The sequence below is a fragment of the Oncorhynchus nerka genome, linkage group LG17, assembly GCF_034236695.1.
Source record: "Oncorhynchus nerka isolate Pitt River linkage group LG17, Oner_Uvic_2.0, whole genome shotgun sequence".
In the NCBI taxonomy this organism is placed as follows: domain Eukaryota; kingdom Metazoa; phylum Chordata; class Actinopteri; order Salmoniformes; family Salmonidae; genus Oncorhynchus; species Oncorhynchus nerka.
The window spans coordinates 17,480,963-17,507,980 of NC_088412.1; the positions used below are offsets into that span (position 1 = coordinate 17,480,963).

Genomic DNA, 27,018 nt, shown 5'->3' on the forward strand with positions numbered 1-27,018 from the left:
ATACCATGTTTATGTCTCTGTGTCCAGTATGAAGAAAGTTAGAGGTACTATAGTGAGCCAATGCTAACTAGCATTAGCACAATGACTGAAAATATATGGGTACCTGCTAGCATCTGACTCTGGGGAAGTAGATATAGGGCCTTATTGACAAAATCCCAAAGTGTACCTTTAAAAATGCACTCAGTACTCGAAACGTCTATGTAAAAAAACTGTACGGTTGGGGTCAGCACAATAGTCTTAAAAGGGTCTTTAAACCATGAAAAAGTCTTGGCCTGATCTGACTCTGGTTGGATGAAGATAAAGAGGAGGCCATGCTGTGTTTGACTATTTTCATGTTTGCCTGGGATAAATTGTCAATCTAATCCAGGATTAAATGTCTCCGAGTACCAGAAACAAGCTGTCCCTCTTGCAGGGCAGAAATGTGTGGTTTATGACCAAGCAAAAGTCTCATTCACTCATAATATTCCCAAAGTACCATACAGTAACTCTTGATTTAAAAAGTGATCATTGAGGATATCATCCAGAAGGTGCAAACGGTTATAGTCTTGCATAAAATAATATTACTTAGGAAACTAGAATAAAGTAATAAATAGCTCTCTTTCCTTTTCTCATACTCTTCATTTTCAGCTCTATCTGGTGGTCTTCCTCACATTGTTGGACCTCAGTTGTCCATGCCTGTTTAACACCGTGGTCAGCCAAGGGTCGTAGAGCGCCTTAAACCAAAGTGTTTTCTTTCCAACACAGGGATATGGCTACCATGGCTTCCCATCTTCCTCTCCTCTCCCTGATCTGAGAGATATGAGAGTCTAAGGTATTTGGCTTTTGCCTGTCCTATTCTTTCAACTTTTCATATTATTTTACACGTCCTGTTCTTTATTTCTTTTTTTCTCCCTTTTCCTCTCCAGTTGGTAGTTACAGTCTTCTCTCATCTCTGAAACTCCTGTATGGACTCAGGAGAGGTGAAGGTTTGAGAGCCGGGCGTCCCCCGAAACACGACCTTGCCAAGCCGCCACTCGGGAGGCAACATGTCCTATTCTTTTACCTGTCCTATTTGTTTACCTGTCTTATTCTTTCAGTTCAGTGCGGATGAGGGAAAGGGTACAAGGGCAGGATGCATGTTATGACCATTGAGATACATCCCCAGTGTCCCTGTCTCGCTCACCTTCTGACACAGACTATACAGAAAGGAATGCTAGCCGGCAATTATGTTTTCCACTACTGTGACGCAAATCAGCCAATTAATGACGCTGTATCCCCCCTGGTTGGACATAGGGAGCTCAGTAGTTGTAGATCTTACTATGTCCATCTACTCCTACAACTACTGAACTCACTCACTCACTCACTCACTCACTCACTCACTCACTCACTCACTCACTCACTCACTCACTCACTCACTCACTCACTCACTCACTCACTCACTCACTCACTCACTCACTCACTCACTCACTCACTCACTCACTCACTCACTCACTCACTCACTCACTCACTCACTCACTCACTCACTCTGAATAAAAGAGAAAGGAAGCTGCTAAATTATGGACCATCTCTTCAGGGGGAAATGGACTATAGAGTGTGTAAACAATTGCTTTGACATGAAACACCTGTCCACTTCCAGCACCAGTTCGTTCAATAAGTGCGGTTCTATTACACAATGTGTGTGTGTGTGTGCATGCAAGTCTGCTTGACTACATATGTGTGTTTGTGTGTGTTGTACACTTGGCGGTGTGTTTGTGTGTGTTGTACACTTGGCGGTGTGTTTGCGCGCGTGTGTGTGAGGTCAAGGGCACCATTCATCTCCCTATTTCCTTTCAACAGAGGATTACAGTCTGGCTCGTCTTACACTTGCTTTGTCTGGTGATTGTCCTTGACCATGACGAATGGCATTACCTTTCCTTTTTAAGGATCACTGGTGCATCTGTGACTGAAAGGGAACATGTAAGCTTTCTTACACTGACAACGTTGGGTGATTAACTCATTGTGGCCCAACGCCTCCATCTGTGGCTGTTATGCATGAAAACTACAATTGGCTCGACAAACATTGAGTATCTTTCAAAAATGCATTGTGAGAAAATACTCAATGATGTAAAAAAAGGAGATTTGATAGTGAACATCTATTTTAAATGACTTGTACAGTGCTACATCTCATATACAGTTTTTGCTTTATTTTCTACATTGTAGAATAACAGTGAAGACATCAAAACTATGGAATAACACATATGGAATCATGTAGTAAAGAAAGTGTAAAACAAATCAAAATATATGTTATATTTGACATTCTTCGAAGTAGCCACCCTTTGCTGTGATGACAGCTTTGCACACTCTTGGCATTCAACCAGCTTCATGAGGTTGTCACCTGAAATGCATTTCAATTAACAGGTGTGCCTTGTTAAAAGTTCATTTGTGGAATTTCATTCCTTCATAATGCGTGTATAGTAGGTATGTCCAATCTTTTGACTGGTACTGTAGCTAGCTATCACAAGAGGTCCGTGCCAAGTAACTGAGAGCTACACTCCCAGACAGGCAGGTAGCCTAGCAGTTAGAGCGTTGGGTCAGTAACTGAGAGCTACACTCCCAGACAGGTAGGTAGCCTAGCAGTTAGAGCGTTGGGTCAGTAACTGAAAGGGCAATAGCTCAAATCTCTGAGCAGACAAGGTGAAAAATCTGTTAATATGCCCTTTAGCAAGGCACATCACCATAATTGCTCCAGGGTCACCGTTCATAATGGCTGACCCTGGCCGTGACCCCACTCGCAGAGGATGTCTCAGGGGAGTTGGGATATGCAAAAAAAACAAGTTTCCAAGTCACACATGCATAATATAATGCACACATGTACAACTATAAGCACCCACCAAATTATTATTACAACACACACAGACAGTCAAGGTGAATGATGAGGTCCAACGATCAGTAGCAATGGGATAGACAGACTCATTCTGCGTTACTCTGGTGACAGAAAAAGGTGTGAAAAAAAACGATTATGTTATGATTTCCTTGCAGTAATGACTGAATCTTGATTCATGTTCAACATTAAGGATGGGAATTCTGCACTCATTGAATTCCAGAGAGGGACTGAATAGTCCCCCCACACCCCCAAAAAAAGCTTGTCCAGTAAGGGGAGAGACTTTGTTAAGACTTACTAAATCAAATCACATGGTTAGTAGATGTTAATGCGAGTGTAGCGAAATGCTTGTGCTTCTAGTTCTGACTATGCAGTAATATCTAACAAGTAATCTAACAAAAGAGAGAGAGACAAAGAGAAAGAGAGAGATACGGAGAGAGACAGACAGAGACACAGAGAAAGAGAGAGAGATATGGAGAGAGACAGACAGAGAGAGACACAGAGAAAGAGAAGGGCTACAAACACATCAGTGTGTTGATTCAGCAGAGAGTGGCCAGCCAGCCTTGTGTATATAGTGTGTGTACATGGAGCCTACATTTTAACAGGGCTGTGGCTCTGTGAGGCATGGTGAATAACAGGATTAACCAGACCCTGGGAGACACTGGCTAGCTCACAGGGCAGGGTCACAGAATTCTACCAGAGCCAGAATGGTTGAGTGACCCACCCCCCTACGCCAGGGGTGGGGGGGTAGTGTTGCCCACTTCCTGGAAGGTTAGGCAGCCCCTGGCAATGGGTACCCCTTGAACCACTAAATGTTTGGTTCCTCTCCATAGGTAACTGAGAGATTTAGAGCAGAATATGCTGTTTGATGTAAAGAAGTATCAGCATAAATGTGTCTGTCTTCCATTACAAAACAACAGACAGGCAAAGGAAGTGGTCAAAGTGGTCACAGGTCTGAACAGACAACCGGCTTCAACCACTACACCCCCTCGCACACCCTGCGATCACACAGAACCTGTGCCAGTCTTTTCATTGGCAACAATAGCTAATGCCAAATCTCAGTTCCCAAGTTGCGTCGAGACAGAAGGGTAAAGGTGCAAATCCTCTATGGAGCAATGCCACCCAGCACACAATGGCAGCCTATCATTCAGCAGGGATTATCACCGACATAAAAACTAGTCAGTTCTACAATGCATAATTTTGCTTGGGTGGGAAAGAATGATAGATGGTCTTTGGATAGTGTACTGTAGATATTACTGCACGGTCGGAACTAGAAGCACAAGCATTTCACTACACTCGCGTTAACATCTGCTAATCATCTGTATGTGACCAATAAAATTTGATTTGATGTACAGTTGAATTCGGAAGTTTACATACACCAGCCAAATACATTTAAACTCAGTTTTTCACAATTCCTGACATATAATCCTAGTAAAAATTCTGTCTTAGGTCAGTTAGGATCACCACTTTAATTACAAAATGTGAAATGTCAGAATAATAGGTGAAAGAATGATTAATTTCAGCTTTTATTTCTTTCGTCACATTCCCAGTGCGTCAGAAGTTTACATAAACAATTTAAAGGCAAATACTAATTTAGTGTAACTTGGGTCAAATGTTTCGGGTAGCCTTCCACAAGCTTCCCACAATAAATTGGGTGAATTTTGCCCCATTCCTCCTGACAGACCAGCCTGCTGGTCTGCGCATGTTCTGAGGACATGGCTAGGGATGCCGTCTGGGCCGGCAGCCTTGCGAGAGTTAACACGTTTAAATGTCGCAGGTTTTGGTAGCGGGTCATGTCAGTGGTACTGTATTGTCCTCAAAGCAAGCAAAGAAGTTGTTTAATTTGTCTGGGAGCAAGACGTCGGGGGTCCGCGACGGGGCTGGTTTTCATTTTGTAATCCGTGATTGACTGTAGACCCTGCCACATACGTCTCGTGTCTGAGCCATTGAATTGCGACTCTGCTTGTATTCGGTCATGTTTCCAGTCGCCTTGCCATTATTAAATGCAGTGGTTTGCACTTTCAGTTTTGCCCAAATGCTGCCATCAATCCACGGATTCTGGTTGGGGAAGGTTTTAATAGTCACCGTGGATACAACATCACCGATGCACTTGCTAATAAGCTCGCTCACCGAATCAGCGTATACATCAATGTTTATATTTGAGGCTATTCAGAACATATCAGAGTCCACGTGATCGAAGGAATCTTGAAGCGTGGAATCCGATTGGTCGGACCTGCATTGAACAGACCTGAGAACAGGCCTTTCCTGTTTTAGTTTCTGTCTATAGGCTGGGGGCAACAAAATGGAGTCGTGGTTAGATTTGCCAAAAGGAGGGCTTTGTATGGGTCGCGGAAGTTAGTTAGAGTAGCAATGATCCAGAACATTGCCAGCCCGGGTCGCGCATTTGATATGCAGATAAAATATAGGGCGCCTTATTTTCAGATTAGCTTTGTTAAAATCCCCAGCTACAATAAATGCATCCTCAGGATATGTGGTTTCCAGTTTACATAAAGTCCAATGAAGTTCTTTCAGGGCGGTCGAGGTGTCTGGTTGGGGGGGATATACACGGCTGTGATTATAATTGAAGATAATTCTTGGTAGATAAGGCGGTCGGCATTTGATTGTAAGAAAGTCTAGGTCAGATGAACAAAAGGTATTGAGTTCCTGTATGATGTTATGATCACACCACGACTCGTTAATCATAAGGCATACACCCCCTTCTTCTTCTTACCAGAGAGATGTTTGTTTCTGTCGGAGCGATGCGTGAAGAAACCGGGTGGCTGTACCGACTCTGATAACACGTTCCGAGTGAGCCATGTTTCTGTGAAACAGAGAATGTTACAGTCTCTGATGTCTCTCTGGAAGGCAACCCTTGCTCGAATTTCATCTACCTTGTTGTCAAGAGACTGGACATTGGCGAGTAGTATGCTCGGGAGCGGTGAGTCTGACCAGAAGACCGCTCCGTCTGTGGCGCTGTTGTTTTGGGTATCCTACTGGGATCCGATCCATTGTCCTGGGTGGTGGTCCAAACAGAGGATCCGCTTCGGGAAAGTTGTATTCCTGGTCGTAATGTTGGTAAGTTGACGTTGCTCTTATATCCAATAGTTCTTCCCGGCTGCATGTAATAAGACTTATTTCCTGGGGTAACAACGTAAGAAATATATACATTTAAAAAAAGAAGAACGCGAAGCGGGGCGACCATCTCTGTCAGCGCCATCTATCTCTGTCAGCTGCTGCACACACACACACACACACACATCTGTGTGTGTGTGCAGCAGCTGGTATGAGATCTGTAATGCAACACAGCTGGAGCATTAGTGTGCTTTCGGAACGCTAGTACTAGTTTCGGAACGCTAGTACTAGTTCTACCTAATTCCTCCATCACGTTTCCTCAAAAGCATTGGGTCACACTCTTCAACAGCGGAGGCGGCAACAGCACTCCTGCATCATCAATGAGACGTAATAGATTGGCCAAACACTGCTACACGAGATCCTGAGGGACCGAATGAGAACTGTACTCACACAGGGCCGGGCTTACCAACTGGGGCCCTGGTAAGGGCCGGACTAAGCAACTGGGGCCCTGGTAAGGGCCGGACTAAGCAACTGGGGCCCTGGTAAGGGCCGGACTAACCAACTGGGGCCCTGGTAAGGGCCGGACTAACCAACTGGGGCCCTGGTAAGGGCCGGACTAACCAACTGGGGCCCTGGTAAGGGCCGGACTAACCAACTCTGTTATGCACCTCCGCTATTGAACTGAATTGCTCCTGGTGTATTCATGCATGTACAGTGCTGGCTCATGTCCAGACTATGGATGATTCTACACTGATTCCACAGTCTATAGAGTACTGGTTCATGTCACCATGAGATGGGTCAATTGGCATTGTGGGACTGTGTGGGCACAGGCTGTGTGCCTGGCATCCTGCTGGGACTGGCAGCCTGTCATTGTGCCTCGTTTTAAGTGGCTCTGGAGAGTGCATGTCGATGGCAGGGCGGCACGAGGACATGGCACAGTGTGTGCCTGAGGGGAGGAGTATGAAATAAGAAGAAGTGTAAGTGTGTGGTCACACTTTTAATTGCATTCTGATCTCTCTGGCCTGAATTCTCCATCACCAGGTCCTCTGTACTGGGGTGATAAGCCTGAGTGTGTGTGTTTGTGTGTGTCTGTGCGTGCATGCAATGAGGAGTATGTGTGCATGTGATAAAGAACAGATGAGGGAAATAAATAACGTGTGTGTGTTGATGCGTATGCTCCTTCCTGCCTATACATAATGACCCATCCAGAGAGCCTGTATGATGGAGGATGCATAATGACTCCAGAGGTTTAAGGTCTCCATCATTATCCCCTCTGGACTCGGGCCAAACACACAGTGCAGGGATGTTTGTTTATACAGCCTTTCTAATGAGTCATCCTAACGCTCCCCTGCTCAACATAACTGCAGTAGTGTGAGGGAGGCCTGGTACAGTAGCCAGCCATATTCAGAGGTCTTGGTCTTGTGGTCATCTGGTCAGAGCAAATCAGCGTGCAGAAAACATGAGGCCCAACTCCCTAGAAAACAAGTGGACCTCTTTAAGGCCACCGGCCACAGTGACTTTACCTGGTCTCCCACACATTGCTATGGTCACAGATTAAGCCCGTTTCCTCACACTGCCGGTCTTGGTGAGGATGTATCATTATACACTACAGAGAAACTATAGTCTAGCACTTTGTCTGTATCTCCGTCTCTCTATCATCTCGGTCTCTATCACACTCTCTCCGTTATGAAAACAGTGATCATGTTGCGTCATTCAGACAGTCTTTCTTCAGGGGAGAAATATTGTCGATTTTTTCACTTTGTCATTACTTCCTGGCCAAACGTCTCTAAACATTTAGAGTGGGATAGTGGATGTTTTAAACAAGGGGGTTCTACTTAGCCCAGCTTGTTTAGAGGAAAAGAGAGAGATTTACAGGGATCAAAAAGGGGAGAGTTCCATAATAACAATCTCAGAAGACTTATTTATAGATTTATTTTTTAAATACCATAAAGGATTATGTACAGGGTGTGATTTAAGGACCAAGAGCCATTTGAAAGCATTGAAAAATGTATTTATGGCTACATGACCGTGTATTTGGTCAATTGCTCCTTCACTAACTACGGCCTCCATACGGTTTCCATATGGTACCCTGTGCCAACTGGGAAAGTATTCACACTAGGCGTGGCCAGCATGCCATATATACCGTATACCGGGGTATTTGGAAATAGCCACAGGATAGTTTTTCAATATCGTTGAAACAATTTTTTTTTTACATTCTTCAATAAATTGTCATATTTGTAGCTACTTTTTAAGTAAATACCTGCAGTCAACTTGTGCAGTACGTTAGGAGATGAACAACGTGATCTGCTTATTTCCCATCACATCCTTTTACATTATGAAGCTAGTAGTTCCACAGATCAGTTGAGCCGGTCATGTGTTTGTTTGTAAATAGCACAATGGGAGAAAGCGGGAGCAGGTCCAGCTGTTTATTGAAAGTCAAGTGTTTTTTCGCTTCAATAGACTGATCAGGGACGTGCAACTATAGTTTTCCTTCACAGAAAAGACATTAGTGCAATACATTCGGTTCATTTTCATTAGATGACAAGAGAAGTGCAACGGTTACACTGAGAAAAGTACCAGAGAAAAAGTAGCCATCTGCTGATAGAATGCCTGTTTGTGAACAGCAACTGAAGCAACAATTTAGTCTGATGCAAAGCAGAAATGACAAAAAGCATCTTAGATCTGGGTTTACAAAACGCAGCAAGAGATTTTACGCATTTTATATATTTTTCCTGTGTGAAAAATCTAGAATTCTGCGTTAACTAGCAAGTTAAACTTAGCCGTCGCGTTATCTAAGTAACTAACTTAAGTTGGCGGGGCTTCATATTGTGTAAGCTTTCTACCGCGTTTGAGAAGTCAAAGCACTTTGGATGAGTTCTGTACAGCTGTCACTGCTATCTTTTGATTTCCTTGCATTGATTTCCAATCTATTTATTTATTTATTTATTTTATTGATCCTTTATTTCACCAGGTAGGCCAGTTGAGAACAAGTTCTCATTTACAACTGCAACCTGGCCAAGATAAAGCAAAGCAGTGTGACACATACAACAACAGAGTTACACATGGAATAAACAAACATACAGTCAATAATACAATAGAGAAAGTCTATATACAGTGTGTGCAAATGAGGTAGGATAAGGGGGGGTAAGGCAATAAATAGGCCATAGTGGCAAAATTATTACAGTATGGCAAATTAAACACTGGGGTGATAGATGTGCAGAAGATGAGTGTGCAAGTAGTAGTACTGGGTGTAAAGGAGCAAAATAAATAAATAACAATATGGTGATGAGGTAGTTGGATGGGCTATTTACAGATTGGCTATGAACAGGTACAGTGATCTGTGAGCTGCTCTGACAGCTGGTGTTAAAGCTAGTGACGGAGATATGAGTCTCCAGCTTCAGTGATTTTTGCAGTTCGTTCCAGTCATTGGCAGCAGAGAAATGGAAGGAAAGGCAGCCAAAGGAGGATTGGCTTTGGGGGTTACCAGCGAAATATACCTGCTGGAGCACGTGCTGCAGGTGGGTGCTGCTATGGTGACCAGTGACTGAGATAAGGTTGGGCTTTACCCAGCAACTCCTTATAGATGACCTGGAGCCAGTGGGTTTGGCGACGGATATGAAGCGAGGGCCAGCCAATCGAGAGCATACAGGTCACAGTGGTGGGTAGTATATGGGGCTTTGGTGACAAAACGGATGGCACTGTGAAAGACTGCATCCAATTTGCTGAGTAGAGTGTTGGAGGCTATTTTGTAAATGACATCGCCGAAGTCAAGGATCGGTAGGATAGTACATTTTACGAGAGTATGTTTGGCAGCATGAGTGAAGGATGCTTTGTTGCGAAATAGGAAGCCGATTCTAGATTTAGTTTTGGATTGGAGATGCTTAATGTGAGTCTGGAAGGAGAATTTACAGTCTAACCAGACACCTAGGTATTTGTAGATGTCCATCCAGAGTAGTGATGCTGGATGGGTGGGTAGGTGTGGGCAGCGATCGGTTGAAGAGCATGCATTTAAGAGCAGTTGGAGGCCACGAAAGGAGAGTTGTATGGCATTGAAGCTCGTTTGGAGGGTTGTTAACACAGTGTCCAAAGAAGGGCCGGAAGTATACAGAATGGTGTCATCTGCGTAGAGGTGGATCAGAGAATTACCCGCAGCAAGAGTGACATTATTGATGTATGCAGAGAAAAGAGTCAGCACGCGGATTGAACCCTGTGGCACCCCATAGAGACTGCCAGAGGTCCGGACAACAGTCCCTCTGATTTGACACACTGAACTCTGTCAGAGAAGTAGTTGGTGAACCAGGTGAGGCAGTCATTTGAGAAATCAAGGCTGTTGAGTCTGCTGATAAGAATATGGTGATTGACAGAGTCGAAAGCCTTGGCCAGGTCGATGAATACAGCTGCACAGTATTGTCTCTTATCGATGGCGGTTATGATATGGTTTAGGACCTTGAGCGTGGCTGAGGTGCACCCATGACCAGCTCTGAAACCAGATTGCATAGCAGAGAAGGTATGGTGAGATTCGAAATGGTCGGTAATCTGTTTGTTGACATGGCTTTCGAAGACCTTAGAAAGGCATGGTAGGATAGATATAGGTCTATAGCAGTTTGGGTCAAGAGTGTCCCCCCCTTTGAAGAGGGGGATGTCCGCAGCTGCTTTCCAATCTTTGGGAATCTCAGACGACACGAAAGAGAGGTTGAACAGGCTAGTAATAGGGGTGGCAACAATTTCGGCAGATAATTTTAGAAAGAAAGGGTCCAGATTGTCTAGCCCGGCTGATTTGTAGGGGTCCAGATTTTTCAGCTCTATCAGAACATCAGCTGAACGGATTTGGGAGAAGGAGAAATGGAGAAGGCTTGGGCGAGTTGCTGTTGGGGGTGCAGTACTGTTGACCGGGGTAGGAGTAGGCAGGTGGAAAGCATGGCCAGCCGTAGAAAAATGCTTATTGAAATTCTCAATTATGGTGGATTTATCAGTGGTGACAGTGTTTCCTATCTTCAGTGCAGTGGGCAGCTGGGAGGAGGTGTTCTTATTCTCCATGGACTTTACAGTGTCCCAGAACTTTGTTGAGTTAGTGTTGCAGGAAGCAAATTTCTGCTTGAAAAAGCTAGCCTTGGCTTTTCTAACTGCCTGTGTATAACGGTTTCTAGCTTCCCTGAACAGCTGCATATCACGGGGGCTGTTCGATGCTAATGCAGAACGCCATAGGATGTTTTTGTGTTGGTTAAGGGCAGTCAGGTCTGGGGAGAACCATGGGCTATATCTGTTCCTGGTTCTAAATTTCTTGAATGGGCCATGTTTATTTAAGATGGTTAGGAAGGCATTTAAAAAAATATCCAGGCATCCTCTACTGACGGGATGAGATCAATATCCTTCCAGGATACCCCGGCCAGGTCGATTAGAAAGGCCTGCTCGCTGAAGTGTTTCAGGGAGCGTTTTACAGTGATGAGTGGAGGTCGTTTGACCGCTGACCCATTACGGATGCAGGCAATGAGGCAGTGATCGATGAGATCTTGGTTGAAGACAGCAGAGGTGTATTTAGAGGGGAAGTTGGTTAGGATGATATCTATGTGTTCAAGGCTTTGGGGGGGTACCTGGTAGGTTCATTGATAATTTGTGTGAGATTGAGGGCATCAAGTTTAGATTGTAGGATGGCTGGGGTGTTAAGCATGTTCCAGTTTAGGTCGCCTAGCAGCACGAGCTCTGAAGATAGATGGGGGGCAATCAGTTCACATATGGTGTCCAGAGCACAGCTGGGGGCAGAGGGTGGTCTATAGCAGGCGGCAACGGTGAGAGACTTGTTTTTAGAGAGGTGGATTTTTAAAAGTAGAAGTTCAAATTGTTTGGGTACAGACCTGGATAGTAGGACAGAACTCTGCAGGCTATCTTTGCAGTAGATTGCAACACCACCCCCTTTGGCAGTTCTATCTTGTCTGAAAATGTTGTAGTTTGGAATAAACATTTCGGAATTTTTGGTGGTCTTCCTAAGCCAGGATTCAGACACAGCTAGAACATCCGGGTTGGCAGAGTGTGCTAAAGCAGTGAATAGAACAAACTTAGGGAGGAGGCTTCTAATGTTAACATGCATGAAACCAAGGCTATTACGGTTACAGAAGTCATCAAAAGAGAGCGCCTGGGGAATAGGAGTGGAGCTAGGCACTGCAGGGCCTGGATTCACCTCTACATCGCCAGAGGAACATAGGAGGAGAAGAATAAGGGTACGGCTATAAAAGCAATAAGAATTGGTCGTCTAGAACGTCTGGAACAGAGAGTAAAAGGAGGTTTCTGGGGGCGATAAAATAGCATCAAGGTATAATGTACAGACAAAGGTATGGTAGGATGTGAATACAGTGGAGGTAAACCTAGGTATTGAGTGATGAAGAGAGAGATATTGTCTCTAGAAACATCATTGAAACCAGGAGATGTCATTGCATGTGTGGGTGGTGGAACTAATAAGTTGGATAAGGTATAGTGAGCAGGACTAGAGGCTCTACAGTGAAATAAGCCAATAAACACTAACCAGAACAGCAATGGACAAGACATATTGACATTAAGGAGAGGCATCCTTAGTCGAGTGATCAAAAGGGTCCAGTGAGTGGAGAGGTTGGTTGGGGGTCACGGCGATTTAAACAGCTAGCAGGGCATCGGTAGCAAGCTAGCATAGGATGGAGGTCTGTTGTTAGCCACCTCAGTAGATTAGTGAAGTTCCGTGTGGTAGAGGGGATTAATCCAAATCACACAAAAAAAGTAAATAAAAAATATTAATTAGCGGCTGTTGTAAAATCGATATTCTGATATTCTTTGAGTTAATTTGGGAAATAGAAACTCAATAAAAAAAAATTCCCATGGTGCCCCAGGTTAATGAGTTAATAATTGCTTGATTCAGTTAATCACGCAATTAGAAACGTTTAATCATTCGATGAGCAACAGTCACATTAACTAATACAACGTCACGACACATGGAATCACTGGTCACTTAAATAAAGTTTGCATACTGTTGTACTGATTTCCAGAGGGTCTATCTGCCCAACGCATCACCAGGAGCACAGTGCATGCCCTCCAGGACACCTACATCACCTGATGTCACAGGAAGGCCAAAAAGATCATCAAGGACATTAACCACCCGAGCCACAGCCTGTTCACCCTGCTATCATCCAGAAGGCGAGGATGATAGCAGGGATTGTCAGTGATGTGTATGCTGAGGAACTTGAAGCTCTGAAGCTCACCTCCTCCCTGTAGGGAGCACCCGAGTGGCGCAGCAGTCTAAGGCACTGCATCTCAGTGCTAGAGGAGTAACTACAGACCCTGGTTCAATTCCAGGCTGTATCACAACAGGCCGTGATTGGGAGTCCCATAGGGCAGTGCACAATAGGTCCAGGTTTGGCCGGGGTAGGCCGTTATTGTAAATACTCATTTGTTCTTAATCTGACTTGCCTAGTTAAATATAAATCAAATATCATATGTAAAGTTGAAGTCAGAAGTTTACAAACAGTTAGGTTAACAAACTATAGATTTGTCCTATATCGACATAACCTGAAAGCCCGCTCAGTAAGGAAGAAACCACTGCTCCAGAACCACCATAAAAAAAGCCAGACTACGGTTTGCAACTGCACAAGGGAACAAAGATTGGACTTTTTGGAAAAATGTCCTCTGTTCTAATGAAACAAAAATAGAACTGTTTGGCCATGAAGACCATCGTTATATTTGGAGGAAAAAGGGGGAGGCTTGCAAGCCGAACACCACCATCCCAACCGTGAAGCACGGGGGTGGCAGCATCATGTTGTGGGGGTGCTTTGCTGCAGGAGGGACTGGTGCACTTCACAAAATATATGGCATCATGAGGCAGGAAAATTATGTGGATATATTGAAGCAACATCTCAAGACATCAGTCAGGAAGTTAAAGCTTGGTGGAAAATGGGTCTTCCAAATGGACAATGCCCCCAAGCAAACTCCCAAAGTTGTGGCAAAATGGCTTAAGGACAACAAAGTCAAGGTATTGGAGTGGCCATCACAAAGCCCTGACCTCAATCCTATAGAATATTTGTGTGCAGAAATGAAAAAGTGTGTGCAAGCAAGGAGGCCTACAAACCTGACTCAGTTACACCAGCTCTGTCAGGAGGAATGGGCCAAAATTCACCCAACTTATTGTGGGAAGCTTGTGGAAGGCTACCTGAAATGTTTGACCCAAGTGAAATAATTTAAAGGCAATGCTACCAAATACTAATTGAGTATGTAAACTTCTGACCCACTGGGAATGTGATGAAAGAAATAGAAGCTGAAATAAATAAGTATCTACTATTATTCTGCACATGTCACGTTCTTAAAATGAAGTGGTAATCCTAACTGACCTAAGGCAGGGAATTTTTACTAGGATTAAATGTCAGGAATTGTGAAAAACTGAGTTTAAATGTATTTGGCTGGTGTATGTAAACTTCCGACTTCAACTGTATATACTATATTCTACTGTATTTTAGTCAATGCCACTCTGATCTTGCTCGTCCTAATATTTATATATTTTCTTAATTCCATTATTTTAATTTGAGATGTGTGTATTGTTAGTTAGTTAATTTTTAGTTAGTTAATTTTATACAAATAATGGAACATGAGTAATGACAGCTTCTGGGCTAATTTGTCATAATTGTTATGGAAAGGGTTGGGATCATGCTTGTTAGGGGGCACAGAGGGCGGTTACACAATCATCCTAATTGTTTACACAGTCCCATTCATTGACGTCATTACGCAATATGAGGAGAGCATTGAACATGATTGTCTCAGTAGTCTGGCTCAGGAGATACAATCTGTGTGTGTGTGTGTGTGTGTGTGTGTGTGTGTGTGTGTGTGTGTGTGTGTGTGTGTCCAGAAATGCAGGACAGTGAAGATGCCAGAGCTTACATGACCAGTCGATCCTGAATCGTCAATCTGAACCATCTCTCTCCTCGAGGATCGCACTACTATACAGAAGCCCCTGTGATTATTCATAAAGCAACAAGGCTTAGATAGGCGTTGAAAGCTAAGCACACAGCTAAGTAAGTTAGTGAGGATGGAAGAAAAAACATAATTGACGTTTCATGAAATTACAAATATAAATAATTGCCTCTATAAAAAGCAGTGGACAAGACACTGTGTTCCCAATTCTAACGGAACCCATGACAGAGATAAAAAGTTGATGAGGCTTTCCTACTCCACAGAAGAGATGCTTTCGGCAACTGTGGCAAATCGTTTTAACTAGATTTCCACATGCATAAAGGATTCGTTCTGATGATGGAGGCTGGTGGGGCTGTTTTGGCATGGGCTCGTCTAGACATGGACCTAATCTAAATCGGCCACATGGAGCCTGATCAACGTTCTCCAAAAAAGGGGACAACAGAAATAGAGGAGCAACTAAACCACATCTCAGCTGGATGGGTGCACTCTTTGCCAATGTTGTATCTAGATTGTCCCGAATGTGTGAGTGGGAGGGTCTGTGAGCAGTCGTATGGGGACTCCTCTCTGCTGCCTGCTTTCATGTTATTTCTAATGAGCTGATTGAATTTTGTTAGATGAGGGAGAAAGAGTATGTTATGGCCTCCTATCTCTCATGTCTTTACTGCTAGAGAAGCACCTGATCATAGGATGAATGGAGACAGCTAAAACAATGACGCAGGGATGATCATAGAAATGCTCTCAAAGAAACAACAGCTATAGAAGATTTGAAAAATGCTCTCACTAAGAGCAATGAATGGTTCGTTCTCTCCGTTGTGTTATTGTAAGGCACAGTGACAATTTAAAGACTGACAGCTGACACAATGGCTCAAGAGTACAACACTTCAGTTTGTGAGTGTACATATGACTACAGCACTCCCATTAAGTTCCGTGCCTCACACTGAACATGCGGACACCAGAGGATGCACAGCCTCATCCGAGTAGAGTGACTGATCTACATCAGAGAAACCCCCTTCCTTCTTGTGCCCTGACAGTAGACACATGGAGCGACCAACAGACAAGAGGATTAGGGCTGTGACGGTCATGGAATTTTGAATGACGGTTATTGGTCAGTCAAATGTTATAGTCGTTTGAAAAGCAACAATAACACCACCACCTTGCTTGTTTTAGCAAGGACTAAGTTTCATCAAGTTGTGAAGAGTCCATGTTAACACAGAAACAGACTCAACCACACAAATACCTGGCCTCCCCCTCTTCAGTAAGCTGTTCGTTCCACAAACAAAAAAACAGTTATGACGGTTATTTTATCTTCATGAAGGTCTTCACCGATAAATCAAATTTAACTGGTGACACACAAATTTAGCAGATGTTATTGCGGGTGTAGCTAAATGCTTGTGTTCCTAGCTCCAACAGTGCAGTAGTATCTAACAATGCACAACAATACACAGAAATCTTGAAGTAAAAGAATGGAATAAAGAAATATATAAATATTAGGTTGAGCAATGTCAAAGTGGCATTCGCTTAAATACAGTAGAATAGAATACAATATATACATATGAGATGAGTAAAGCGATGTGGATGTGTTGTTTCCTACCTTCACCACCTGGGGGCGGTCCATCAGGAAGTCCAGGACCCAGACGGACCGCACCCAGGTTACACGATCATACAGTAACTGAGCCGACCCTAGATATCACATCTTTACAACATGCTGCTTGCTCATCCAGGCTCTGGGCCATCCTCCACTCTCCGCAACCATATTTCTCTGTATGGAGTGATCCTTTCTAGTCTTCATGCAATATCCTTCTTTATGAGCTACTATCAATCTTTTGTTTTTCACAAGTCATAAAGCTCAAGGATTCTTCTATTGGAACATCGCTGCAGAAAAAGTCCTCCCACAGGTTTCATTGTCAAAGGGTAATCACATAAAGACGGCAGTATTATAAACCACTAGCCTGAAAGAGCTCAGCTCAGGGTATCACATCAGCACAGAGCTCTATAGAAGATGACAGTACCATAAACTACTAGCCTGAAGGAGCTCAGCTCAGGGTCACATTGGCACAGAGCTCTATAGAAGATGACAGTACTCAAACTACTAGCCTGAAGGAGCTCAGCTCAGGGTCACATTGGCACAGAGCTCTATAGAAGATGACAGTACTATAAACCACTAGCCTGAAGGAGCTCAGCGTATCACATTGGCACAGAGCTCTATAGAAGATGACAGTACTATAAACTACTAGCCTGAAGGTGCTCAATAGTAGAGGTCCTGTGTGGCTCAGCACTGCCCTTGCAACGCCAAGGTTGTGGCTTCGATTCCCACATGGGACCAGTGAGAAAAAGTAAGAAATTGTGCACGCTCACTTCTGTAAGTCACTCTGGATAATAGTGTCTGCTAAATGACCCCCCCAAAAAGTAAAATGTAGTAGGTACCACAAAGCCACTCAGCCTACATACTAATTGCTTTTCACCTGCATTAATATACTCTGTCCCTTGACCATCCATCAAGGTTAGAGTGAGTGCAATTACCAACTCATTAACAATCACCCAGTATTTCCATGGTGGCCCGGGGGACCAACGTCTGTAACTATTTTGAGTGATACGCTAATTGAAAATGTAGGGGCTCAGGGATGGGGGAAGACGTACCGTGACAAGCAGGGGAGGGATATGGATAACTCTTTAGAAAGGCATTGCCCTTGACTGGTCCTGATCCACTTCACAAGGTGCAGACAACCAGCTTTTTGTCTCTGATAGTCTTTTATTTTCAGGTTCAACTTATCAGTAACCTGAGATGTCATTCACCAAAGCTTTTTGAGGTTCCACTGATGGCCTACTTTTGAGTGGCATCGTTCATCACCAATAGATTTCTGTCACCGAGGATGAAAGTTCAGTTTTAACATGTTGATCGGTAACCTCCTTAGATATGGGGCTACAACTCAGATTGAGTTGTACCCGGACTAGGCTCTGGACCCCTGATGGAAGCATTAGCACTGTTCACCACCAGCTGTGGCCAGCTTCTACCCTCCACTAAAGACTGCCAGTCAATCAGCAGAAATGGGTATCATGGTAGCATATAGAGCAGGATATTTTACTCATTTTGTTCTAGTGAAGTAAGTGATTCTATGAATATGGTGCCAACAATGAAATGCCAGCAGGCACAATGGGTGGTGGTGTGGAAATAATGATCATGGTTTTGAGCACACCTGACTTTCACCAGACCCACAGTAACTAACTTGATTCGCTGCGGTTCGCAAACATTTTGAGCGGCTACTTCTAATTGGGAGTCCAAAGACAAAGATCTGGTATAATAAAAGTGATTTTTTTTTAAACAATTGTTTTATTTGGTCAGTGTGGGTAACTGTTATAATGGGGTTTCAATACTTGCTTTTCAATATCACATCAGGGACTCCCTCAAACCCTGGTTGTCGCTGGAATAATACCAAACCTCTGTCTTGGTATGTGTCTCTGCGCCGTGGGTCTTCTTCTAAACAATGAAAGGAACCAGTTTGACTGAAAGCTATATACCTTGGGGTAAACAGCTGCTGACTTCAAGGGCTTGACAATAAAAGGTCATACTGACAGACAAGTCCTAAAACACGCACCTAGGATCAGGTTTCCAGGTTTCCTTCTCCAAATCTTCAACTCAAAGTGTTTACAAAGAAATACTGTCAAACACTTGACCAATGTGGCTTGAGTGAAATATTCCCCTGTACAGCCTTTGGCTCAGCACTGCCAAAATATTCTTAAATTGATCAAAGTCCCAGTTATTTGCATAACTACACAGGCATGTCATACTACACACCTTTTTAAAATTGTTCACATTATGACTTCTGTCATAACTGACTACTGCCCAGACTGCATTCTACGCCAGGTTAAACTTTGTTGCAAAACAATTTGTCACCATCCTGTTAAAATCTTATTCCTGTAAGCACTTACATTTCATTTGTATCTTACTGGTATGTTATGTAAATTAAAAGAGCATGGGCCTTTTGGGGAGTGTAATGTGCAGTCATATTAGTCCCAACACATCTACTTATTCCATTATGGGTGTCACATTGAGAATTAGAACTAAAAATAAGATTCTAAATAAAGGGGAGGGGGATCACCTCCTAGCACTTTGACCAACAGTGTTGCTCACACAAGCTTGCTGGCCTTCATCTTAGTCACTTTGGGATTTCTATTCAGCATCAAAAGACAAGAGCCATCGATATAGAGTACAGTTAGGAGACCACACACTAACAGGCAGCTGAAGAGAAGAGGGAGAGAAATCAATGGATCTCCACAAGATTCTTCCTGTTCTCCCCAATGGTCCCAGTGTGAGCAGCCCCTTTTCAGTTGCAAGACGGGCCACCCGGATCTGCCCTGTCCTCCATTAAGTGGCCAGTGGTAGGCATCAAGTAACCGGCTGGCAGAACACCAGTGGGAAAACAGCAGAGCTTGACTGTCACGCTAGACAAGATGGTTGGCCAAACCAATGAGTCCACAGGGACAGAGAGACAAATGAGGAGGAGAATAAGTTGAGGGAAGAGATGGTGGGAAAGAGACAAGAGGACGAAAGGAGGGAGAGGTTGGGGGAGTGAGAGAAGAATGAGACAGGGGGTTGATGAGAGGAGGAGAAATGAGAAGAGAAAGATGAGAGCTGGAGGATGATGAGGGAGGGAGAGAAAAAGTTGAACAAATAGATGGGACAAAAACGAGACGAGAATAATGCATGTGAAAGTGTGAGATAAAGAGAGAGCATGAAAAGGGGGGAAAGTCTGGAACAAGACTAATGAATGTACAAGTGCTGTTGAAACCTCAACTCCATCGCACTCCTAGCTTGGGGGTGGGGGGGGACACTGAGGTGTCAAGGAGGGGGGCTTGGGAGCCAGAGCGTCAGAGCGTTGCCGTGACGCTCCTGTGACGGTTGTAACATGCTGCACTCTCGCACTTCCCCTCCAGTCTCACAGCATGATAGCCTCCTGCTCCAACGCCGCCACTGCTTCTGGGACAAATCGGCGATCCATCGAGTGTCACGGTTACAATGGTCTCCCTCGCTGTGCGCCCCTTAACACCGTCCCCCTCTGCCAGCTTCTCCCCCACCCATACAAAACCAACCACTCTTCTGACAGCATCATTCGGGGAGGTCTTGGGAAGATTGGGGATATGGAGGAGAGTCCTGGGCACCACTATGGAGGCTTGGCTGGGATGTACCCCCACATAACCCCAGTCCTATTCAGTCATGGCCTGGGTGAGAGAGAGTGGTGACTCAGAGGATTCAGTGTCGCCCCTGTGCATGCTTGAGCGAATGTCGTTGAGCCTAACACCGACTAATCTGGTCGTCAAATAGCACTGCTGCTGCCGATTGGAAATCTGCTTGGCTTTATACCAACAACCAGGGGATGGCTAAGAGGACCAGTGTGCCAAGCTGCTCTGGGTACGGTATCCCGCAGCTCCCTCGGAGAAAGAGGGAGAGAAGGAGAAATATAAAAGAATGGGAGGAGAAGGTAGGAAAATGAGAAGAGAGGGTAGAAAGAAAGAGGGCAAGGTGGCATGGAGAAAAAGCTATTCATCTGTGTCAAAGGAGGAGAGAAGCAGCATTTCAATTTCTATTGGTAATAAGTACTGATTTGTAGCTGTTAACAACAGTCATAATCAGACTGAAGCAGACAATGTTTGACTCATACACAATAATTGTTTTCCAGATTATGCAAATACACTCTATGCAAATAAACTCTTGAGTTGTGTACTCTGCAAGTCTAGTTTATTGTGCTCCTCAGTGTGATAACCACTACATGGGCAACCTGAAGTTATGAACTGGCAGTGGAACACTTCCCTCATGTACCAGTAAGCTACATCTGAAACTGGGTTAAGCATTGGACCACCAACCTTTGACACACGGCTCTCAGGTGGTCATCCAAGAGGCACGAGGAAGAGTTGTGGCCTCTGGATCCCCACCAAACGACCAACCATCCGCCTAAATGACAGACTGACTAACTAACTATGACTGCCATCTGTCACGAGTCAGGACCACCCTGCACCAAAACAACAAGCATAGAGACTTCCTCATCCGAGAGAGAGAGGGGCACTGTGGGTGATGCCCAGTGTAAATGTCCTATCTATAACCCACCATGTTGGGAATACAGATGGCACAGGGTCTGCATTGCATTCAGTTCACTTGTGTCTTATTTCTTCCATCAATTCCTCTGCAGCCTTTCCAACAGCCACTTTCTTTGTGACCCACATTTCATCAAAGAGTCATTTAAACCACTCAACTGAAAGAGGCAAAAAAAGAGGAGGGGAGTGGTGGCAGAGGGGTGCATGTGGTAAAGCATTCAGCAGGTACCAAAACATTTGCTATACCAGTTCACAAGGCCTATCACAAGGCTCCTAAAATGAAATCTTAAGCAAACTGGCTTTAGCCAGCTTTTTTCAAATATTTGTTTAATGACTCAACCAAAGGATTAAACCAAGCATATCAGTCTCCTCCTTGGCACTGTACGTGTGTGCCATATTGAAACGGAAAGGCTGAGACCAATTGGGCGAATTAAGAAAACACTCCTTTCACTCAGTTCTGAGGAGACATTGTAAACCATCTGTTTATTGAAATATTTACTAATAATATTGGTAACACCAATTATTTATAAGCACACGACTGTCCTATAATAAAGCTAACAACACATGATGTATTTATTCAGGACCATTATGAGATAAGATACAGTGGCATAGTGCCTTGGTATTGTACACATTTTTCCATGAAAATGTTGCTGTTTAGAGATCAGGGATTCTAGAAAGGACAATCGCAACTTTTTCCCCACAAATAGTTGTCTTAATATTAACAACATTTTAAATATATATTTTGATAGACCAAAGTATCAACTATCACGCCATGTAAAGGAACAAACTCATTTTGAAAAAACTGTAAATAGCCTGTCTTTTTACTGTTGTTTTATTTCTTTACTTCCCTATTGTTCACCTAACACCTTTTTTGCACTATTGGTTAGAGCCTGTAAGTAAGTATTTCACTGTAAGCTCTACACCTGTTGTATTCGGCGCACGTGACAAATAAACGTTGATTTGATACAGGCGTCCTTCCTAACTCAGTTGCTGGAGAGGAAGGAAATTGCTCAGGGATTTCACCTTGAGGCCAATTGATAGAGTGAAAAGAAGGAAGCCTGTACAGAATAAAAATATTCCAAAACATGCATCCTGTTTGCAACAAGGACCTAAAGTAATACTGCAAAAAATGAGGCAAAGCAATTCACTTTTTGTCCTGAATACAAAGTGTTATGTTTGGGTCAAATCCAATACATTACAGAGTACCACTCCCCATATTTTCAAGCATAGTGGTGGCTGCATATGTTATGGGTATGCTTGTAATTGTTAAGGACTGGGGAGATTTTCAGGATAAAAAAATAACTAAAATGGAGCTAAGCACAGGTAAAATCCTAGAAGAAAACCTGGTTCAGTCTAACTCTAACCCACCAGACACTGGGAGACAAATTCACCATTCAGCATGACAATAACCTAAAACACAAGGTGAAATCAACACTGGCGTTGCTTACCAAGAAGACAGTGAATGTTCCTGAGTGGCAGAGTTACAGCTTTGTCTTAAATCTACATTAAAATCTATGGCAAGACCTGAAAATGGTTGTCTAGCAATGACCAACAACAAATTTTACAGAGCTTGAACAATTTTGAAAATAAAATGGGCAAATGTTGCACAATCCTGGTGTAGAAAGCTTAGAGAAAGACTGTAATTGCTGCCAAATGTGCTTTTACCATTCTATCGTCTCTTTTCCCTTGTAAAATTTGGCTAAATGTAAATTAAGATCAAATAATGCAACAAAACTATAAAATTAAGTTTCGCTGCAAAACAAGGACTCCCGGGTGTGTGCTACGCAAGTGATGAGATAATAATAAGACATTAAAAAAGGGGGCATGTTACCACTTATTTTCTGGACAACAACATGATTCTACTGTAGGCTACTCCAAAGACGCACAACGCTTGTGCATCATGATTGTCGAGAGTATTTAATATAGGCTGAAAAACAATGGATTACGTTTAGGTTTAAAATATAAATCAGTAAAAAGAATCCATGATGCACACAATGAAGGTTGTAAAAGGTAGGCTTGTAAAAACAAGCGAAGTTGATTTGAACCTGAACTTCACGCGCACTGCATTCTTGTGGAGAGAAAAACACATAGCCAACAATCATCAAGTAAAAAAAAAAAAAAAAGCTTTTAAATGTACTAATAATGAGAAAACACAATATTAAATATCAAGTTCTTACCTAATTGACAGACGAGCAAGAGCTGAGTGAGCAATAGGAAACATCTTGAAGCAGCCGTTTCCATATTTCAACCTCACCAGCCTCGGTGGAGACAATAAAAAGGTAATGTCTGTTCTGGGAAAGATACTCCCGGCAAGCGTGACGGTTTCACTATTGTTTCATGGTGGGAGTTGTGTGGTCCCAGTTTCTCTTCTATTCGGTATCTCCGGGGCGACTGTTCTACACGGAGATGTGTTTGAGAGCGTGCGCCTCCCACAGACCATTACAACGCACGAGCTCTATCTTGTTCAAGGGAGTTGAAGTTTTTTTAAGCCTCCATTCATTTATTTATTGATTCAATTAATTCATTATGAATTGTGATGATTCCATGGAGCTCAGTTGCAACAGTTGTTTTGGTTACTTTTTATATGAATGCAAAATATTTTCAACCACAAACTATAGGCTAAGGATAGGATGGTTGACCAAACTCCACCTCTACACATGAAATGGCAACGTTTATTGAAAACTTTTGGTTCACACATTTAATTTCACATGGATAGATTTTTTTCAGAGGACCTCTCTATACATCTGTGTTGCCTTCAGCACTCAGCGGTCCCATTCTGTGAGCTTGTGTGGTCTACCACTTTGCGACTGAGCCATTGTTGCTCCTAGAAGTTTACACTTCACAATAACAGCTCTTATAGTTGACCAGGGCAGAACTTTAATGAACTGACTTATTGGAAAGGTGGCATTCTATGATGGTGCCAAGTTGAAAGTCACTGAGCTCTTCAGTAAGGCCATTCTACTGCCAATGTTTGTCTATGGAGATTGCGTTACACCTGTCAGCAAAGGGTATGGCTGAAATAGCCGATTCCACTCATTTGAAAGGGTGTCCACATACTTTTGTACATACAGTGTATTTTCAAGCTTGCATGTTTCTTGCATGGGTCGTAGGATGGTCCATCACAAGTGATTCTCAACTCCAATGCTACTTGCTCACAGAGCCGGTTCACACATTTCTGATTTGGAGATGGAAGAAGTTTGTAACTGAACAACAAAACATGTTGGAAAGCACCAGATATGACATAACTGACAGGTACTCTGAGTCAGGGCCCAAGAAACACATATTTGTTTTAATAAATTAATTTTAAAAATAATATATTTTATATATGTGTATATATATATATATATATATATATACACACATACACATATATATATGTGTAAATATATATTTATGTATGTGTATGTGTATATATATATATATGTATATATATATATGCATGTGTATGTAAATACATGTACAGTGGGGAGAACAAGTATTTGATACACTGCCGATTTTGCAGGTTTTCCTACTTACAAAGCATGTAGAGGTCTGTAATTTTTATCATAGGTACACTTCAACTGTGAGAGATGGAATCTACAAAAATCCAGAAAATCACATTGTATGATTTTTAAGTAATTAATTTGAATTTTATTGCATGACATAAGTATTTGATCACCTACCAACCAGTAAGAATTCCGGCTCTCACAGACCTGTTCGTTTTTCTTTAAGAAGACCTCCTGTTCTCCACTCATTACCTGTATTAACTGCACCTGTTTGAACTCGTTACCTGCATAAAAGACACCTGTCCACACACTCAATCAAACAGACTCCAACCTCTCCACAATGGCCAAGACCAGAGAGCTATGTAAGGACATCAGGGATAAAATTGTAGACCTGTACAAGGCTGGGATGGGCTACAGGACAATAGGCAAGCAGCTTGGTGAGAAGGCAATAACTTTTGGCCCATTTATTAGAAAATGGAAGAAGTTCAAGATGACGGTCAATCACCCTCGGTCTGGGACTGATATGTGACAATAATGCCAAAATAACATGCAAAACAGGCAACATATATGTATATAGTTTGTTGTTGCCTGTTTTGCATGTTATTTTGGCATTATGTGTCACATATCAGTTTTCTAAGAATGTAAAAAAATATATACATATATATTGAGGTAATAAAGCCGCATACAAACATGGCCTCTTTTTTTTGTTTTCTTGAGTAAGGCAGCTCCTAAATGCAGGTGTTTCAGCCTAGCTCAGTGCTTTCTTTGGTGGAGGGGTAGCCAGAAGAAAATACAGAGCGTAGAGGTTGGTAATCTTCTCTAGTTGCGCCATGATTGGCTCAGTGTTCTGTCACTCATGGGGACACTATGTCATCGCAACATCTACAGGGAGAGAAAAAAGTTCAAGCCCCTTTGGGTGCTGCCTTTGATTGGACTGATCATGTCAACATGATACTTTCAAATTCTTAGCTAGCAAGCTAGACAAGCAGTCATCATCATGAATCATCGACAATCTACTGGCAAATCCTTTTTAATCGTCATACAATATGAAGAGAAAATATAGATAAAACGTATCGGTGCTTATCTTCCATTAGACATAAACATTACACAACAAGTTGGAAATTGCAAATCAACCATGAGTGGTTTGGAAGAAATCAGTGAGTAATTGCAAGCGTTGCACAGAAATCACTATTTTTCTTCCGCTGCCTGCTATTCAGTGGAGTGGGTGTGTGGTCCAAGTCTGGGTTTAAGGGTCTCTTTTCCAAGCTTAAAAGGCTAAACATTCACATGCAACACCGTGGGCCAGAAAAGGTTGAATACTTTGGCCATGCCGTCAATCCAGCATGACTTCTGGCATTTTCTGGAAATTCGGGACTGGGAAAACTAGCTGCAACTGGGAAAATATATTTTGAATGGTCATCCAACTCAGAATTCCAAGTCAGGAACTCGGGCCTCTTTCTAGGGCTCCAACGTGAAGATCACTAACGTCATGATTCAACCTTGTTTTTCTCCAGAGTTCCCAGTTGTATGACAAAATTTGCCCACACGAAGGACCGCTGCACCACTTTCCTGTTCAAGTGAGCACAGCACAACAATGGTGAGGCCAAAAAGGTATTGTATGCTGCTGCATAAATTATATTATATGCCAGGGAGATTTGTAAACTGTAGCTAAGAAAGTAACAAAATGTGTACAGTCGTGGCCAAAAGTTTTGAGAATGACACAAATATTAATTTGGGATTAATTAGGGATTTTTGACCAATAAGGAGAGTGATGGAGTGCTGCATCAGATGACTTGGCCTCCACAATCACCGGACCTCAACCCAATTGAGATGTTTTGGGATGAGTTGGAACACAGAGCAAAGGAAAGTCAGCCAACAAGTGCTCAGCATATGTGGGAATTCCTTCAAGACTCTTGGAAAAGCTTTCCTCCTGAATCTGGTTGAGAGAATGCCAAGAGTGTGCAAAGCTGTCATCAAGGCAAAGGGTAGCTAATTTGAAGAATCTAAAATCTAAAATATATTTAGATTTATTTAACACTTTTTTTGGTTTTTGGTTACTACATGATTCCATATGTGTTATTTCATTGTTTGATGTCTTCACTATTATTCTACAATGTAGAAAAGTGAAAATTTAAAAAAGCCCTTGAATGAGTAGTTGTGTCCAAACTTTTGACTGGTACTGTATATATTGTTCAGTTTACAGGTCAATACTGCTACCAAACATCCTGTTCAGATGCCTAAGCTCCACCCATGGATAATGTTACATGGGAAAATGCAACAGGCATAGAAACATATCAACAGCAACAATTCCCCAAGGTGTTTGACTGAGAGTTTTTCAGGACATCAGATAAGCCTCCATTATTGGAAAATATAATTGTCTAATGCTCATGCTGTATCATTGAATTTTCACGCGATGGAGAGCTGGCCGTCCATATAACATTGCTAAAAAACACTGACAGAAATCGATGATTATTTTACTCCAATGAGTACTTTGAGTTTCTGTTTGTAAAAATGTTGTTCAGTCCAGCTAAAGTAGTAATCCTTAGGATGAGGAAATAAATGTCTACCTTCAAAGGGAGGATGAGAAGAGAGGGGTGGACGAGGGTTGATATT

At 42.9% G+C, this 27,018-nt stretch overlaps 1 protein-coding gene across 3 annotated transcripts in view; it reads right to left on the reverse strand.

The window, feature by feature from the left end:
* LOC115144792 (receptor-type tyrosine-protein phosphatase zeta-like) overlaps positions 1-23,347 on the reverse strand; it is a 97,714-nt gene extending 74,367 nt beyond the window's left edge. For all 3 annotated transcript variants that reach the window (XM_029685860.2, XM_029685859.2, XM_029685857.2), the window contains exon 1: positions 23,098-23,347. In XM_029685860.2, coding sequence (XP_029541720.1) covers positions 23,098-23,161 — 64 coding nt within the window. In that variant the 5' untranslated portion in view covers positions 23,162-23,347. The remainder of the gene's footprint in view (positions 1-23,097) is intronic.
* Between the last annotated feature and the right edge of the window lie 3,671 nt (positions 23,348-27,018).